This window comes from Gopherus flavomarginatus, chromosome 2, assembly GCF_025201925.1.
Source record: "Gopherus flavomarginatus isolate rGopFla2 chromosome 2, rGopFla2.mat.asm, whole genome shotgun sequence".
Lineage (NCBI taxonomy): Eukaryota > Metazoa > Chordata > Testudines > Testudinidae > Gopherus > Gopherus flavomarginatus.
In genome coordinates, this window is record NC_066618.1 from 44,007,612 (window position 1) to 44,026,950 (window position 19,339).

Consider the following 19,339-nt stretch of genomic DNA (forward strand, 5'->3'; position numbering starts at 1 on the left):
TTGTAATACTTAGTAAGAGAGTGAAGCCTCATTGCTTTGTAGACAAAAAGTTGCTAGCTGCCTAGATCACTGAAGAGGAAGAAAACTGGGAAAGGAATCTGCTTAAACAGAAAAGAAAAGAAAAATGGTAGCTTTAGAAGCCATATAACCTCTTCGGTCTTATCTATAAACAATAAAAAAGACAATCTATGGTTGTTTTTTTTCTTTTTAACAAGGAGAGGCCCATTTAAGGGCTTCTCTACATAGGAGTTTAATATGCATGGAGTTGAAATGCACTGCTGGTGAGCAGTATGTAAGTCACAGTAATAGCAGGCACACCGGACAGCTGTGTCCTGTTTCAATTCACATAACTGTGTACTAAGCATGTGTCAGTCTCTGTGGGTATCCCATGGTCCTTTGCTTCACTGCTGAGATGTGTGCATTCTGGGATTTTTCTTGCTATCCATTGTAGGAAACATAGTAGAAGCCAGGAAGAAGCCAGTGGAATTCTGGGACTTGAGGTCAAACTCCAAAAGTACCATGATTCCACTTTACCCATCCCATGGTTCTCTTTCCGGGTGGACTAGTGCTATTTTGAGAGAGCTCCATTTTCAAATTGCTGTTGGCCAGCACGGATGCAACAGTGCTTCACAATGCAATGATGGTAACCATGAATACAGAGGCTGTCAGGATTTTATTTGAACTGTCAACACCAGATGGCTTCAGCTTTGGATTTTGACTGCTGCACTACTGAGCAGCTGATGCCAGTAAAACAGTGGCTCCTCCAGCAACAGCAGGAGGAGGATGAAAGAGAGGAAGATGATACGGAGGAACTGCTACTAAACTAACTGTTCCTGTCAGGGCCGGCTTTATGACCTGGGGCCCGATTAGAATACTCGGCGGCAGGGTGGTCCGCTCCGGGTTTTCCGCAGCACCAAAAGACTCCCCGCTGCCGAAATGCCTTAGCTGTGGGGCCCTCTTCAGCGCAGGGCCCGATTCTGGGGAATCGGGTGAATTGGCTTAAAGCTGGCCCTGGTTCCTGGAGCTGCTTCAGCACCATTTCTGGGCTCAGGAAACCAGCATCAATTGGTGGGAAAGAATTGCTCTGCAAACCTGGGATGACCAGCTGTGCCAACAAAATTTTAGGACGGCAAAAGCAACTTTTATTGAGATCTGTGCTGAACTCCTCCCAGAGCTGCAGTGTACCAATATGCAGACTCCCATACCTACTGAAAAACAGGTCACCATCACCATCTGGAAGCTGGCCATCCTTGACTGTTACCAGCCCCTAGCTAACCAATTAGTCACAGGAACTTGGACTGTTCGGGCCATTGTCATGGATGTTTTTGCTGCTATGCAGAAGATATTGATGCACCAGGTTATAAAGCTTGGTAATGTTCAGATAATGGAGAATTTGCCTACAGGATCACTACAGACATTAAATGGTGTAGAAATTGCTTTGGTCATCCTGGGAGACTCAGCTTATCCTTTGCTTCCCTGGCTAATGAAGCCATTCACAGGCCACCTGTACAGAAGGTACGGTTTAGCTATCACTTCACCAGTGGCAAAATGACATTGGACTGTGAATTTTGACCCTTTCAAAGAGGCGGTGCTGTCTTGTGGCTAAATTACAGGCTTCAGAACAATACTTGCCTAGGATTACAGCTTCATGTTGTATTTTGAACAATATTTGTGAGAGTAAGAGAAAAAGTCTTAACAGTGCGTGGGAGGCTAAGGTGCAGAGAATTGCTCAGCAATATGAGCAGCCAGCAAGACATCTACTGCCAGGACAATCTTTTCAAGGATTCCGTTTGCTCTTATTGCGTGGTTGATACCTGAAAATATGCAGCTGTATACCAAGTTGTCATCTGCTGGGAGCAGAGTTTGCCGAGGGATGTAAACCAGAGGCCTCTTTCTGCAGTTAAATCAGCAGCCAGATTGAGAGACAGCAGCCATGAGCTAAATTGCAGAGTTACATCCTCACGTTCCATCTGTTGCACCAAAACAATGTAATACCAGGCTGTTAAGATGGTACTCCTGTCCTAATAGAACCCACCATCACCAAATAAAGAAACAGATCTTAAGATGTCTAAAGAAAACTTTGTTGGATAGTTTTCTGTCTGGCAAGAAACCACTTATTGACAGTTGTGATTGTGAAATCTATACTTCTATTGTTTTGTCTCTATGGTCCCTACTTCTCCATGGTTTATCTGTATGGTCTCTGATTCTTTAATTGTTTTTGTCTGTTGCATAACTAATTTAGTAAGATTTAATCAACTAAGGTAGTGCGGTATGATTGGTTAAAGAATTGTTTCATAATGGTTTAGGTTGGTGAAAAATACTGTCTTCTAGTACTTTCATTGAAATAATTTGGTTAAGGTATAGCTAAGTAGGATCCAAATTTTAACTATATAAACTGGGGTCCAAAAGGATGTTCTTTGGAACTCAACTCCAGGACACAGCCTAAGATAAGAACTGCCAGACCTCAACACTCTGCCAACTATACTTTGCAGAAGCTAGAGGATCTAATCTGGACTAGCCATCAAGAAAAGTTCATCTCTCTTATTGGGAGTGGTGAGCATTGTATGTTTAGCATGTGTATTCTGTTTTGGTAACTGTTAATAGAGGTTAAGTATATTACTGTGTAAGGCTCTTTCACTGGTAAAAGGCCCCGCACACCCACAAAAGATTATGCCCCAAGCCCTAGGATCTGGGCAAAGGTGGGGGTGCCTAGATTAACAGGGTTACCTCTTGAGTACATGGAAGGGTAAAGGTGAGGTGCCCTAGAGCAGTGGCTCTCAACTTAAAAGTCTGATTTGTCTTGTGTGCCTGCAAGTTTCACCTCACTTAAAAACTACTTGCTTACAAAATCAGACATACTATAATCACATCATACTATAATCACACTATTACTGCAAAATTGCTTATTCTCATTTTACCATGTAATTTAAAATAAATAAATTGGAATATAAATATTATACTTTCATTTCATTGCATAGTCTATAGAGCAGTATAAACAAGTCATTGTCTGTATGAAATTTTAGTTTGCACTGACTTCGCTAGTACTTTTTATGTAGCCTATTTTAAAACTAGGCAAATATCTAGATGAGTTGATGTACTCCCTGGAAGACCTCTGTATATCCTCAGGGGTACATGTACTGCTGGTTGAGAACCACTGCCCTAGGGGGTGTGGGTAACAGGGAGGATTTGATTTTTGAGTTTGAAGTTGATACTATAGGTGGTAGAAGTGGCATGTGATAGTATTCTTTAGATGTATGCTTCTATACTTTTGTAAAAACCTATGACACTGTTGTTAACTAGAAAATTGATGGGGTTTATGTCTATTGTGCATTGCAGGTGCTTTCTGACTAATGTTTGTTGCATAAGTAACAAAACTAACAAAAAATTACTTAGAAAATATTACAAACTTTGCTCATAGTGATTAAAACAACACAAAATACAGCTTTAAAATGAAAAAGTGTGATATCCATATAGTGCACTGGAAGGAGCAGCACACAACAATGTGGATGGACTCCTGTTTACAGATAAGTGTAGTAGGTCTTGCCTCTGCTTCTACCCTTTCTGCCTCCTGGAACTGTATGTCTGGATTCAAAGCTGCACTGTGTATTGGAAGGCTCAGATGTGCTCGGCTGCCTCATGCTGTTTTTCCTGCTACCCTGTGCTAGTGGTGGATAGGGGATTGGTCTTGGGAGCAAGCCTATGGAACTACAGTGGAGAACAGATGTTGGTTTTCCCAGTATCCTGTATTATCCAGGGGCTGTAGAGTGAGGCAAGTTCCTTGTTGAGGGTGCTGCCTTGCCTGCTGTCCTGACAGTAGCATGCGCTCCAGCAAAACATTCTGCCTGCTCACTGACTCCAGGAGCTGCTTCTGTATATCCTTGTCTCTCTCCACTGGGTCTTTGGTCATGGCAATGCTGTCCCGGGCCAGTTTAATGCTGTCTCTGAATAGCTGCCTATCTTTCTCCCTTCCAGACATCAAAAACACCCTTCACTACTTGGTAGTTTTCCATTTTTTCTGAGAGTCTCTAAGGAGGACTCCTAATATCTCTTCTTCGGAGCTCCATTTCTTTTGCTTCAAGTTGACCAGCTGCACAGCCATTGATAAAGGCCCTGTCCTAGCCAGTCTGGGATGTATGTTTCTGAGACACAGTAGAATATGAGTAACTTTGTATCAGAGAAAATGACTTGGTGATTTATGTTGTCACATTCCATTGGAAAGGCAGGAATGGAAATACAGAGAAGGAAGTGTTGAATGGTCAAGCCTACTCCCTAATCTCTAAGAAATGCCACTCACATGAATGGATGGGGGAAACTGATGAGGCCAGAAGTGAAAGGGGGACAATCCCAGTAGCAAGGGAAGGAGACATTCACAAATGGACAATAGGTAGCTCTTCTTCTTGGGAGTCTGTGGCATCCATTACCCAGCTGGGAGAGAGGGATGCTGGCTGGCCAGTATGTCTCAGCTCCCAGGATTTATCCTTGCAAATGTGGAACCTCTTTTGGTTCTCTTCCAGCAGCCTACCCTACCCAAACTAGGAATGGGAAACCGGCCTGACACATGCTGTGGGTCTATCTGATCGTCCATTTAGGAGTCAGGAAAGATTTTTTTTTTCCTCCCATGGGCAAATTGGTGGAAGACCAGGTTTTGTTTTTTTTTGCAGCACCTTCTAGCCACAGATTGCTTAGTATCTAACTGAAGTACTGGGATGGAGTTGTTTATTCATCAGAACTTGTGGCAAGTTTCCACTGCAGATAATAGAATAAAACGAACAGTTCTCAGAAGTAAAAAATCTGGAATTTTGGTGAAGGGCATTAAGCTCAAGTGATAGAGTGAGATCTTCTAGCCTTCACAGGCAAAGGTCCCCACCTTTCTGCACCCTTTATCCCCCTTTCAGGAGGCAGGGTGCTAGTACTCAGAGAGAGCTGAATCCTTGGGTGTAGACTGAGGAGAACCTACCCCACATTATATGGTAAGGAGCCCTATAACCCCCCTCACTGGAACCAATTAAATACAAGTATGAGTGATGGGTGCTACTGCAATATAAATACCAAATACAAATAATAATAATAAAATGTCTGGTAAATGTTTGTTGGAATAAATATGTGGCTATCTGTAAATTGACTGGACCCATTATGCTTACCAGAGCCTTGGCAGAACATATTGTAATACAAACATTAGGTATAGGCTCGTCAGACTGTATCAGTGAAAAACTGAAAATCTATAGACTTCAAACAGTTAACACCTAGAAATGTCATCAATCCTCTTTCCAGATAGGCTAGAGAACATGCTGTTATCCACTCCAAATAAGCTTCTAGAAAGCTTCCTTCTGAACCAGTGGAGCAGGGTCTCCTTGTACTTTATGAGCAGGCATGAGCTATACTGAAGGTAAAGTAACTGTAGTTCCAATCCCAACAGAAAGAATCACGATATAATTTGCAGTATCAGCTACTCAGTAGATTAGTCAGTACGTATCAAAAGATAGATAAATCAGTAGATACCAACTGGCCAACTGAACTCCAATGTGGGAAAAGCTGAACTCACAGGTTTTCCTTCATTTAGTTAGGAAACAGATTTTTTTTTTGGTGGGAGGTGGAGGAAGGATGATGGGGATGAGAGGATTCGATTGGGTTGAGCCCTGTAAACATTGAACTATTGGTTAAAGAAATGGTATATCATGTTCAACTAGTCCATGATAAGGTGAACCTGCTGCCCAGTAAAAGTTTTCCAATACACCAGAATCAATTAAAGAACCTCTGAAGCAATGTGGTGGGTGTTTAGAAGAGTATGTGAAAACCCACTTGTATCACAGGACAAAAGCTTTCTCTAAGAAACACTGAGAACAGGAAACCTCACCTAAAAACAACATTAATCAGTATTCTACCCTGCCAGAAACCTGTCAGTGAGGGAGATATTCTGTGCAGCAGGGATGAGAGAAATACCCTAGCTCTGAGGAATCATCAGTGAACACAAGTCTCAGTTTGATTGGACATCCAAAGTGGCAACCACATGATTGGACTCTAAGGGATATTGGCTAACTAAGCTTGGTCTGAGCAGGTAATTCCACAGGACCGGACAGGGCCCTAGGCGCACCATGACAGAGTCCAAGGGCTCTGTCCCTGAGGCCCTGTCTCCAGTTGTGGCTCTACCTGACAGTGAGTGGGCCAGACATAGGAAGCACAGAGATGTGGGGGACTGTGCAGTGAATAGGAACAGGGAGAGAAACCTCCTTCAGATCCACAGAACAGAGAAAACCTGGGGGCAGTTCATTTGAGAGAGGAGTGCAAATGTTTCCAGGGCCAGTTTGGCCTTCCCAGGGAGGTGGGGGATGTCCAGATGTGGACAGTGCCCTGGCAGACCCTCTGCCCCAGCAGTTAAATCACCACTAGCAAGGGCAGGTCCTATGGCCTCAAGGCTGCTGAGAGCCAGTGACGAATTTCATATTTCACAGCTGGGATGTGTGTGGGGGTGTTTGCCCTACAGCTCCCTCCCCCCATTGGCTACCCCCAGCCTCTCCTCCCTGCTCTCAGCAAGCACCCCTCCTGCTTGGCCCGCACCAACCTCCTACTGACGCCCCGCCCCGCCCCGCCCCGCCCCCGCGGTGTCCCGGCTCCGCCTCCTCGCCGAATTCCCCACGCCGCATCTTCGCGCACTTGACAGCACGCGCCGCTTTGAAGCATCTGCCACCCTGTGCCCCGCCCCCTCCTGCCTTTTGATTGGCTGGCGGAGCCAGTGCTCTGCGGTCCTGGCCCCTGCGACTCCAAAGCGCCGCGGTTGCTCCGGTTGCTGAGGGCGGGGGAATCATCCCTCCCCCGGCCGGATGTACAGCAGCACCTGCCGCTCAGGCACCTGTACCAGGCGAGGGAGACACGGGGGCCTCGTCCTCTTCTGTGGCGGCAGCGGCAGCCCAGAGAGCAGGAGGCCGGGAACAAAGGCTCCGCGCCAGCCGCTGCGGCTCCACCTGCCTCCCGCGGCGATGGCTTCCCTCAGCCTTGGGGGGCTGAACGTCTCGGCCCGTAGGAAGAGCGTCCAGTCCCGTAACGCGGCTGTGGAAAGGAGGAACCTGATCACCGTCTGCAGGTGACTCCCCAGCCCCGCGGCTCCTCCCCGCTCTGCCTCCGTCTCGTGCCCGCCCTGTGGGGAGGCGAGTTCCCCTCCTTCCCCAGCGCCGGGCTGTGCCCGCCTCCGTCTGTGCGGCTGCAATCGCTTCCCACCCCCACCCCCGCGCCCCGCCTCGTGCAGGTGAATGCCCCGCTCCGCCCTCTGCATCCCAGCCCCTCGCTGCGCAGCTGGCTCTGGGCTGGTCCCCGTCGCCCTGGGCAGCGTGTCCGCAGGGCTTAGAGCCTGTGTAACGCGCGTGGCCTGACCCAGGGCTTTGATGGCCCCTGGCAGCGTGGCAGGCTGTGCCCCTGCCCTCGGTGCGTCTTGGGGTGGGGTGGGGTTGCCTGGCTTTGGGGCTGCAGTAGGATTAACTAAAAACGAATGATGGGAGGGAGTCTCCCTCCTGACTCAGCGCCTTTAAAAATGGCTGTTTAGCAGCCATCCAAGGACCCGGCATAAATTGCTTGCTGGATTTATTCTCCTTCACTTTTACAAGGCAGTGTGTGTATTTACCCGACTATACGAGTAACGCTATTCAAACAAAATATTGGGACTAGTTCATACGGGTAGCTTGAAACAAGACGTTTGTTTTTTGCCAAAATGTACTTGTTAGAACTAATAAATATTCACATTGTACAGTGAAATCTCTATGTAGGTTCCCAACAGTTGAAGCGAGAACCAAGATGGATTTTAACATCTTGAGGATGTTTAATTCAAGTCTTGTTTTCATTTAGGCTTTCCTCATGTGGTATCTTGTATGTTGTGAGATACAGCTGAATTTCTCCTTGCAAAATAATACCTTTAACTAACAGTTCTAATTTTTATACCCACTGCATCTATAAAACTTAACGTGAAGGTTGAAGCTCTCTTATTTACCATGTTGTACATGTAGTACAAATATATTTTACCTACTTTTTAAAGATAATTGCAATAGATAATCACAGGAATGGGTGCATTAAAGATAGTGTTTGAGTCTGGATTTATGTTTTAATGCCAACATCTACCATTAATGTATGTGTTTTTAATATTTTTAAATTCTTCTGTGAAAGCATAGACTTGACATGATTCTGTGTGACCCCAAAAATATGTGTCATTTCAGACACTTCAACAGCTCTTTTAGTGCTGTCATAGTCTTATAAATGAGTAGCTTATTTTTTCCACATGTAAATTATTACATATTAAATCATGGAAAACCTTGAGTAAAAGTACAATTCCTAGCCCTATTAATATAACATAGAGACATCAAATTGATTGATTAATTTGAATATTGACTAAAATGCCCTGTAATGACTTTAACTCATTGAAAATAAGTATATTACTTTAAAAATACTGAACAGATATTTAACTGTAGTATCTCTATAATATATAAAGTTCTCCATCTATATTATAACTTCTTTACAAATTGAAGCTTTCACACAGGGATTGACAAGTGACAATAACTGAATAAAGTAGGTAAGAAACTAGTCAGTTTTGTGGTTGTTCATCCGGTTTCAAGTGGCAGAAATGAAATTCTCCAGTATTGTCAGTTCCACTTGGCTGTTGGGAAAGCAGCAGAGGTGCTGACATTGCTTGCCTCCTCATAGACTTAGGATCGAAGTTCACTGGTTACTATTGCAACCATAAATGGTAGAAAAACGTAACAACAAAGCTTACATTCTGTGGAAAGTGATGGCTTAGACCTCATCTCTCCTATTGCATGGAAAATTTCGTACTCTCCACTGGAGAATGGTTGTCATTTTTAGCTCTGATATTTAATACATCAGTGCTGAGACAGTCAAAAGTGACTAATATAGGCAAAGAAATCTTTGAAAACTGAGGCAATATAAATTGTCAGCAACAGCAGTGTATGAGTGATTCCTACCTTCCTATAGTCGCTCTGTAAAATAACAAAATGTTTACAGCTAGAATAACATTCTGCTATCTTTCTCACCAAGCCTAAAAATTAACATTTTCCACAAGCTTTACATCTTGGGAGAGAGGAGTGTGTTCACTTTTAAAGCTGGTATATGTTCTTGATTGTTTCTATCCTTTTTGAGCTTTTTAAAAGAAAAAGGCAAGGAGTAGTTTTATGGAAATAATCAAAACCCATCTGCAATTATTAAGCGTTTCTGATATTGTAGCGTATCCTTCAGTAGGCATACACTAAAAAACTACAAAGCAGCAAATCAGACAGCTGACTGTAATATGTTTGAGACAATCAGAAATACTGTTGGTATAAATGGTTCCATTAGTGTACCCTGAGATGGTTGAATCAAATGTGGAAAGCTCAGAACCTGCAAGGAAGAAATTCTTCTGCATTGTCATCTGCAGCCTTCTCTTATGATTACCAGAGAAGATTTCTTCAAATTATCATTCCGCAAAATCTTTAGTATTTCCTCAGCAGGTCTTTTTAAAATGTCATCTGCATTATTTGTCTTTTTACTTGCCCCTTCTTACTGCCAATTTTTCTGTGCTTGTTCTTCATTAACTAAATGACACAGAATATAGAGGGGATTACATGGTCATTTAGAGACTTCTAAAAATCTGATTTTAATATTGTAGATATTATTTATTCTGACACATGTAGGCACTCAGTCAGATAAGATAATAGTTACCTTATTTTCATATAAGAAAATAACTCTTGACCCTCACATTTTTGCATAGGCCCATGAAAACAATTCCTTCCCCAAACATCTCTACCATGATCACAATAGGGTCCATAAGGTTGGTCTGAGAATTTTCAGGCAGAGGAGTGTCTAGGTTTCTCTGGCCTCCTTCTGTAAAAGTTAGGCCCCACTACTTGTGGTGGTATGTATGTATAGTTCTGAACATTTAAAGTTTTTTGCAAGGGACAGTTTGTTTCAAATAAATTGAAAAGGTTGCGGGGAGACAACTTAAATATTAAAAACCATCATATAATTTTAAGTGTGTTTTTTAAAATTTGGAGATCTGTTAATAGCCTCAGTGCTTTGCAGGTAATATTGTCTCAGTGTGTGTTGAGATTTCACAGCCTTGATGCCCAGCTGGAAGCATCAAGTTCATTGAAAAAGTTATAAACTTTCCCCGATAAGGTGGAGATTGTCTTGTGTTCTTATCTGAAATCTATAAAGGGAAGATAAAACAGAAATGATATTCAATGGTGAAGAGTCTTACAGGATTGTATTGGGGTCTCTCTCCCTATCCTGGACACAATACTCAAACTCTCTGGAGATGGTCTTCAAAAATTAGACTCCCGTTTGCTTGCTTGGATTGTTCTAAAGGTATCTGCCTCAGTGTAGATGTTTGATCCAGTATACATAGTGTGTCCATACACTTCTTGTTAGAGGTTACACAAAGAGAAGCATCAAGGTTTGGGATATCTGTATAGGTTCCTCTTTTGAATGTGAAAGCCATGTGCCAAAGTTGATCAACTCTTTGACACAGGGTGCACTGAACCCCTGAAATAGTATTGGCTGAGGATTCTAAGTATATTACGGTGAGATGCTTAGAGTGCTTTGAAGATATTTGTCTTAAAGCAGATGCCTAGCTGGCATCCAAAGTGCAGCCTTATATCTCTGCTCGGTAGAGAGAGGTTTCAGTGCAGACAAGAACATCAGCAATGAACCATCCTTGGATCCAAAGTCCACATATCAATACAGAACCACCTTTCATTCAAGGATACTTCAAGACCATGGAATTCAAGGTAAGTGGCATTGGTGTAGAGCTTCAACTATAAGCAATAAGGTGCATGATTCCAATTTCTTGTGAAAATGTTATTTCGAGATACTGTTGCATTTCCACACATTGGTGCAAGTAGCTTTGATGCTTCAGAGCTCAAGACTGGTGACTCTTGAGCAGAACTACGTCACAAAGCTGAAACTCCATGTACAGGAGTTGATGTAACAATGCTGCTTCACAGACCAACTTAATGCTGTTGCATGTAAGGCAAGTGACAGTGGGCAAGTACTGCTCCATGATGCTTGTGTTTCCAAGGTGAGATCTGTTCTATTATTAAATAGAATAGAGACACAAGAGGCTGAGGTAATGAGACTGGAAAAGAGCTTTGTAGCTCCAAGTCTTCTCTCTCTCTCACCAACGGAAATTGGTCCTCCACTTTGTCTGTCTAATACCCTGGGATTGACATGGCTACAACAACACTGCATATGTCAAATAGAATAATCAGTTTGTCATGCCTCCTTGCTAGGTACCATCAATTCTAGCTGTTTCAATCCTGATAGTCAAGGCATTGAACTTTTGATCTTGGCTCAGAGCGGCCTCACAAAGCTGGACCCCACAGATACTCAGAAGCCTTGAAGTGAGGATCATAATTCAAACCTTGTTTATCCAGTATAGGCAGTTGTCTCATGAAAAATTAAGCCATCTGTGCTTATCTCAGCCTGAGATAAGTAGCTTTGATGCGGGACTTCCTCAGTTTGCTGTTAGTAGCCAGGACACTACTCTATTCCCATTTGTACTATGTTCATCAGAAATATTGAAACTTGGTAACATCAACCCTGAATTATCTTTATGGTAAATCAAATTTCATGGCTTATGGAATCTCAACTTGTCACCTGTTTGTATAAAGTCAAAATACTGATATAATGGGAACTTGGCAGTGTTTAATATGGCTTCAGATCACTTAAGAACAGAGGAAAATGTCCACAGTATATATGTACTAGTTCACCCGACTTTTTTTTTTTTCTTGTTTTTTTTTTTCTGGCCTTTTGAAAGGTGATAGTGAAGAATAATAGTGTAGCAGCAAAAACATCACAATCAGAAATATGTCTAGCAGCTTCCTTCCATGTTTTTAAAATAATCTCTAAACTTCATAATGCCTCAACAAGAGAAGATTCTAACTTTAAGCCTCTTGGCCTGGATATATCCCAAATGAGGTTCCTGAGCCCTGTTGCAGTTGACTTAAGAAATTTGGGAGAAATTCCTTCTCATCCTGTTGCAAGGACAGAAGAGGTTGCATGGAAAAGATGATGATGATCTTCCAGGTCTCCATCTGACTAACATCTTAATAAGGACTCGGAAGGTCTTCTGCAGGTTGGAAAATGCAACCACATCTACAGCTATTTATTGCTGGCCCAGTCCATGACTACCCTGAAGGAAGAGAATCATGTCCTCAAAGGTTGAAATCATAGGATGCTGGAAGAGCTGTACAGAAGCACTGGTGTTTGGGAACCTTCTCTTGCTTAAAGGACATTGTGTGCAGCTAGGGACTGTTGCAGTGGTGGTATAGCTATGCCATGTTTGGAATACTTTTTTCCTTAATACTGACCTTTTTCTGTGAGCTTACAGCCATTTGAATTGTCTGTTGGCTGGCTAGTGGTATAAACTACTAAGAATACTCTCATGTGCATTGCACTGTGAAAATTGCTGCAGGCCCAATAAAGTGGTAATCTAGCTTAGACCACTGTGGCATGCACAGAGGAACCCGGAGAAGAGAAATTCAGGCTTAGCTTTCCTGCAGATTCTAGCTATTGATGGTGATCTGGCGCAATTAGTCTGGTGGCATGGACTGTCTGTGTTGCTCAGGAAATCCAATGGCAGGTGTGGCACATGCATGCGCACACACATTATTGTGGGAGCTGATCCACTGCTCAGTTAGGCTGATCACATGAGCAAGATGACTCTGATGTCTTGGTGAGGAAATCCAATGGAATACAAGGTGAAAGGATGAATTTGAAGTAGGCATCTCTTCCTTTTTTTTTTCTAGCAGAAATGTAGTTTCAGCAACGAGGATCCTTTGGTTGCCCTTGAAGGAGGGTCAGTATACTGTCTTCTGAAAACTCAGTTTATTTCAAGTTCAGCAATTTGCCTAAGAAAATTCTCAAACTATAAAGTCCTCTTTCAGAGAATACTGAGTCTAAAGCAGATCTCATGGATGGATATAGACTAAATTGGAGTTAGGTTATCAGATTCTCACCCCCACCATGGTCCCTGTAGGATGAGTTAAGGAATTGAGGTGGCATAAAACCACTCTAGAAACTTCTGATGAGAAGGGGGAATTTTCTCCCAGCAAGGGAACTGAGGAGGAACCTGGTCTGACTTCTGAGAATCCCTTCACAAACCCTAGTGTACTGGGGGTGCCAGGGATGAGGATGGAGATGTGAGAGACTTGTTCAGGGTGCGGGAAAGGCTTGAGATTCTGAACAACAATGCTCTAGGCTGAAATCAAGCAGTGAGATGGATGTACACAAGACACTTTTCACCTGCCTACTTTTACTATCCCCAATATTGCTGAAAAGTTTCTCCAATTATTTGGAGAACATCTGAGAGGACTATAAAAAAATTAAAGAGAGAAATTACCAGGGCCAGATGTTTTACTTAATGGAGGATTTTTTTTTAATTGCTTTGGGGCAGTGTAAAATTTATAATTCATAATTTTCTCTTTGGTTTTGTAAATTAATATTGTAATTGCTTGTGTTCTGGTGGTGTCTGTAGTCCCCAACAAATGTTGTTGGCTCTATTGTGCTAGGCACGGTACAGTCTTTTTTTTCCTGAGCAGAACAGGCTGGAGAAAGGATGTCTCTGTTAAATATTCAACATCCCTGCCCTTTCAACTGATCTGTAAGAATTCACCATTAGTGTGTTTGAGACTCCCAAAAGGTCCTTCAGCAAAATTAGGAAAACCGACTCGATATTCCAGATCAATGTTCTGGCAAACATAGCACAAGCTGTGGTATTACACACCACCAAATCACACTAGGGAACAAGATGACTCCAGCTTAAGTGATTGACTATACTATGTAGGGGAAGGAGCTGCATGATTATGGGGGACTTCAGTTTGAGTGACACATGATGGAAGTCTCTTCTTGCAAGTACTTAAACATCCTTGGAATTTCTAAACATTAGAGATGACAATTTCATAACTCAAAAAGTGTTGCAGCCAACAAGAGGGAATTCTTCTAGACCCTTTCTTAACCAGATAAAGAGAAACTGATCACAGAGCAAAAAATTAAAGGTTGCTTAGGTACAAGTGGTCATGACTTCATCACATTTATAATGTGCAAGCACAATCAAGTCCAGATCAGTAATGTACTTAGTGCTGTATTAGGACCAGTTTCACAAAGCAGAAAGCAGTTAAGCCAAATCAGCTGAGAGGAAGAACTTAATCATAAAAATGTGAATTATAATTGGTAATCATTTTAAGAACACCTTATTAGATGGCCAAAAAGCCACAATCTATGGAGAAGGTTGTGCTGGTTTAATAACCGACCTGGTTTGGAGGGGAAGTGAACATACCTATAATAAATAAATAACATTAAAAACAAATGGGGGAGAAGGAAGGGGAAGTTGAAAGTAATGACTATAACTCAGAAGTTAGGAATTGTAGAAAACTGATAAGGAAAGAAAAGGGACCCAATGTAAAAACTATGGCCAGCAGCGTTAAGGACAATAAGAAGGTGTGGGCTTTTTTTGTTGTTGGTTTTTTTTTTTAATATATTAGGAACAAAAGGAATCCTGATAATAGTATTGGTCCATTACTAGATGGAAATGGTAGAGTTATCAATGAAAAGGCAGAAGTGTTCAATAAACATTCATGTCCTATCTCTGGGGAAAAAACAGATGATACAGTCTCATCATATGGGGTTGATAACATTTTTTCCTTCCACTAGTATGTTTGGATGTTAAACAGAAGCTACTAAAGTTAGACATTTTTAAAGCAGCAGGTCCAGATAATTTGTATCCATGAGTTTTAAAAGAGCTGGCTGAGGAGCTCACTAGACTATTAATGTTGATTTTTCAGTAAGTTTTGGTGCACTGGGGAAGTTCCTGGAGACTGGAGAAAAGCTAATGTTGTGCCGGTTTTTAAAAAAGGTAAACAGGATGACCCAGGTAATTATAGGCCTGTCAGCCTGACATCAATCCCGGGCAAGATTATAGAACAGCTGATGTGGGACTCAATAAAGATTTAAAGGAGGGTAATGTAATTAATGCAAATTGACATGGGTTTATTGAAAATAGATACTGTCAAACATATAATAGTATCAAGTTTGAGTGATAAATGTAATAGTGTTGATGTAACAGACTTCTATTAGGTGCCTGACTTGGTACCATATGACACTTTGATAATTATACCTCTACCCTGATATTACGCTGTCCTTGGGAGCCAAAAAAATCTTATCATGTTATAGGTGAAACTGTGTTATATTGAACTTGCTTTGATCTGCTGGAGTGCACAGCCCTGCCCTGCCCCCAGAGCACTGCTTTACCACGTTATATCCAAATTTGCATTATATTGGGGTAGAAGCGTATATTGTTCTAGTGGTTTTTTTTTTGTTTTTTTTTAACGTGACACACATCAAATGGATTAAAAATTGGCTAACTGATAGGTCTCAAAATGTAATCGTAAATAGGGAATCGTGATCAAGTGGGTGTCTTTTCCAGTGGAGTCCATGAGTAATCAGTTCTGTACCCTAAACTATTTAACATTTTTATCCATGATCTAGAAAAAAAAACTTTAAATCATTGTTGATAAAGTTTGAAGATGACACAGAAATTGGAGGAGTGGTGAATAAAGAGGACAAGTCATTGATTCAGAGCGCTCTGGATTACTTGATAAACTGGGCGCAAGCAAATAGCATGCATTTTAATATGGTTAAATGTAAATGTTAGGGCTGTCAATTGCAATTAACTCACATGATTAAGTAAAAAAATTGTGATTAATTGTAGTTTAATCGTACTGTTAAACAGTAGAATACCAATTGAAATTTAATATTTTGGATGTTTTTCTACATTTTCATATATTGTATTCTGTGTTGTAATTGAAATCAAAGTGTATATTTTTGATTACAAATATTTGCACTGTAAAAATAAGATATTTTTCAGTTCATCTTGTACAAATACTGTAATGTAAACTTTGTGAAAGTGAAGCTTACAAATGTAGATTTTTATTTTTTGTTACATAACTGCACTCAAAAAAAACCAAAACAATGTAAACTTTTAGAGCCTACAAATCCACTCAGTCCTACTGCTTGTTCAGCCAAGCACTAAGACAAATACGTTTGCTTACATTTTCAGAAGATAATGTTTCACTTTTTTCTTATTTTTAATGTCACTAAAAATGAGAACAGTCATTTGCATGGCTCTTTTGTAGCTGGCGTTGCAAAGTAGGTACTTACGTGCCAAATATGCTAAATATTCGTATGCCCTTTTATGCATCAGCCACCGTTCCAGAGGATATGCTTCCATGCTGATGACGCTTGTTAAATAATGCATTAATTACATTTGTGACACAATTCTCCCCAAGAAGTTCAATGTCCACTGCTCTGTTTTACCCACATTCTGCCATATATTTCATGGTATAGCAGTCTCGGATGATGACCCAGCATATGTTGTTCATTTTAAGAACATTTTCACTGCAGATTTGACAAAACGCAGAGAAGGTACCAATGTGAGGTTTCTAAAGATAGCTACAGCACTCCACCCAACCTTTAAGAATCTGAAGTGCCTTCCAAAATCTGAGAGGGAGAAGGTGTGGAGCATGCTTTCAGAAGTCTTAAAAGGGCAACACTCCAATGCGGAAACTACAGATCCCGAACCACCAAAAAAGAAAATCAACCTTCTGCTGGTGGCATCTGACTCAAATAATGAAAATGAACATGCATCTGTCCACACTACTTCGGATTGTTATTGAGCAGAACCCATCATCAGCATGGACACCATCCTCTGGAATGGTGGGTGGTTGAAGTGTCAAGGGACATATGAATCTTTAGCACATCTGCCACGTACATATCTTGCAACTCCGGCTACAACAGTGCCATGAGAATGCCTGTTCTCACTTTCAGGTGACATCGTAAACAGGAAGCAGGCAGCATTATCTCCTGCAAATATAAACACACTTATTTGTCTTAGCGCTTGGCTGAACAAGAAGTAGGACTTGCAGGCTCTAAAAGTTTACATTGTTTTAGTTTGAATGCAGGGGTTTTTTGTACAAAATTCTACGTTTGTAAGTTCAACTTTCACAATAAAGAGATTGCACTACAGTATTTGTATTAGGTGAACTGAAAAATACTATTTTACAGTGCAAATGCTTGTAATAAAAAATAAATAGGAAGTGAACACTGTACACTTTGTATTTTGTGTTGTACTTGAAATCAATATATTTGAAAACATAGAAAACATCCAAAATATTTAAATAAATGATATTCTATTATAGTTTAACAGTTAAATTAAACTGTTTAATCACAATTATTTTTTTAATTGTTTGACAGCCCTAGTAAATTTTATGCATCTATGAACAAAGAATGTAGGCCATGCTTACCTCATGGGGTCTCTATCTTGGGAGGCCGTTAATCTGAAAAAGATTTGGAGGATATGGTAGATAATCAGCTGAGTTCTCAGTATGATGCTGCGGCCAAAAAAGCTAATGAGATTGGATGCGTAAATGGGAGAATCTCGAGTAGGAGTAGAGATGTTATTCTACCTCTGCATTTGGCACTTACATGATTGCTGCTGGAATACGGTGTCCAGTTCTGGTGTCTCCAATTTATCAACATCATTCTTGAATTGTGGAGTGTTTAAAGGATTAGAAATAGACTCAGAACTCAATCTATTTATCTTAACAAAGAGGAAGTTAATGGGCAACTTGATTACAATGTATAGGTATCTACATGGGGAAATGAATATGTAATAATAGATTCTTCAGTCTAGCAAAGAAATATATAACATGATCCACTGGACTTGGATGTTGAATCTAGACATAAATGTATACCTTATTTCCATTTTCAATTTAACAATGAGGATAATTAACCACTGGGATAATTTACCAGGGGTTATTGTGGATTCTTCCTTACTGACAACTTTTAAATCATAATTGGATTTTTTTTTTCCCCTCAAGATTTGTTCTGGGATTATTTTGGGCAAGTTCTATGTCCTGTGTTTATACAAGAGGTCAGACTAATTAATCACACTGGTCCCTTCTGGTCTTGGAATCTGTGAATCTATGAAAGCTCTAAGTGTCAGACTAGTTATGACTTACAATATTTTCTACATTACCTCTTGTTATAATTTAGGTAAACGAGAACCATACATTTTATAACTTGAACATCTTGATCATTTCCAGTTTGTATTTTATTTAAAAAAAATTGTGCTATCTGGTGTAAAGAAGCAAAACTATCTATAAAATTGATATCCCATTCTTCTCTTCTAGGTTCTCTGTGAAAACTCTGATTGATCGTTCCTGTTTTGAGACTATTGATGATTCTTCCCCTGAATTTAATAATTTTGCGGCCATTTTGGAACAGATTTTAAGTCATCGTCTGAAAGGTACATTAATTCTGTTTTTCATTTGTTATACCTTTCTTTGTTTATCAAAAACAATGGAGTGTGCACTATGCTCAGTGAATATATGCTCAAAGTTTAAATGGAAACCAAGTGTTTTTAAGCTGAGTGTTGCTCATGTAAAACTGAAGTATAGTTACACTTCTGTCAGTGTCAGATTGCTAGTAATTACATCATGTCATTTGCTCTAGAACTCGTCTTCAAAGTGTCTGAAGATATGGCAGCTGCTACACGCAACCAGATCAGGAGAACTAAAACTAGAAGTCTTTTTGTGAAGTGTGTGGGCAGAAGGATTTTCAGTTTGTTTTGAATGTTTGTGTCCATCAGTAGAATCCAAGTCTTGTGTGTTCTTGGCTAGTCTCATGCCTAATGAACATCCCAAAAGTTATCCTACAGAGCTGCAATTGCCATGTGGAAAATCCTGTTCTAAATAGATATTGAATAGTGCAAAGTTTCATTATTTGCCTTCCATGCAGTGGTCATGTGATTGTGTTTGGGGGTATAAACCCACACTGGGACAGGAGGGTTTCAGGAGCAGTTCTGGGCCCAGGAGATTCTGCTTCTCTCCACCTGCAGAGTTTTCTCTAGCTGGAGGAGAAGGTTTTAAAAGGGGGACAGACAGAATAGGAAAACAGATCTATCCTGAGAACTCCTGAACAAGGGCACAAATAAGTCCTTATTGCAAGAGAAGGGCTAGTAAGTAGCAGGAGAAGGTTCAAGGTGGAGATTCAGGTGAAAGGGTACTGCAAACTTTCTCTTTTGGGCTCAGGGCTGAGTCCTGTGCCAGGAGCCTGAATATATCAGGTTCATCAGGGACTGTTGCTTGCATGAAACCCTGGATAGAGGGAGAGTGTGACAGACCCTGAGTGGGGTGCAGCCCAGGAACTTGGATCAGCGTGCAGCTCGGGCTAGTGTTCAAGAAATGAGGCTACTAGCTGAGCTGAAATGCACTGAAAATTCAGTTATTTTCCATTGGACTTCAAAGGAAAT

General features: G+C 41.1%; 1 protein-coding gene across 4 annotated transcripts in view; it reads left to right on the forward strand.

Annotated features, from left to right (window-relative positions):
• Positions 1-6,714: 6,714 nt before the first annotated feature.
• The window catches only part of RUNDC3B (RUN domain containing 3B), a 184,946-nt gene continuing 172,321 nt past the window's right edge, over positions 6,715-19,339 (forward strand). For 3 of the 4 annotated variants that reach the window (XM_050939576.1, XM_050939577.1, XM_050939579.1), the window contains exons 1-2: positions 6,715-7,078; positions 18,219-18,334. In XM_050939576.1, the coding sequence (XP_050795533.1) occupies positions 6,819-7,078; positions 18,219-18,334 (376 nt within the window). In that variant the 5' untranslated portion in view covers positions 6,715-6,818. The remainder of the gene's footprint in view (positions 7,079-18,218; positions 18,335-19,339) is intronic. The other variant, XM_050939578.1, reaches the window with a different exon arrangement.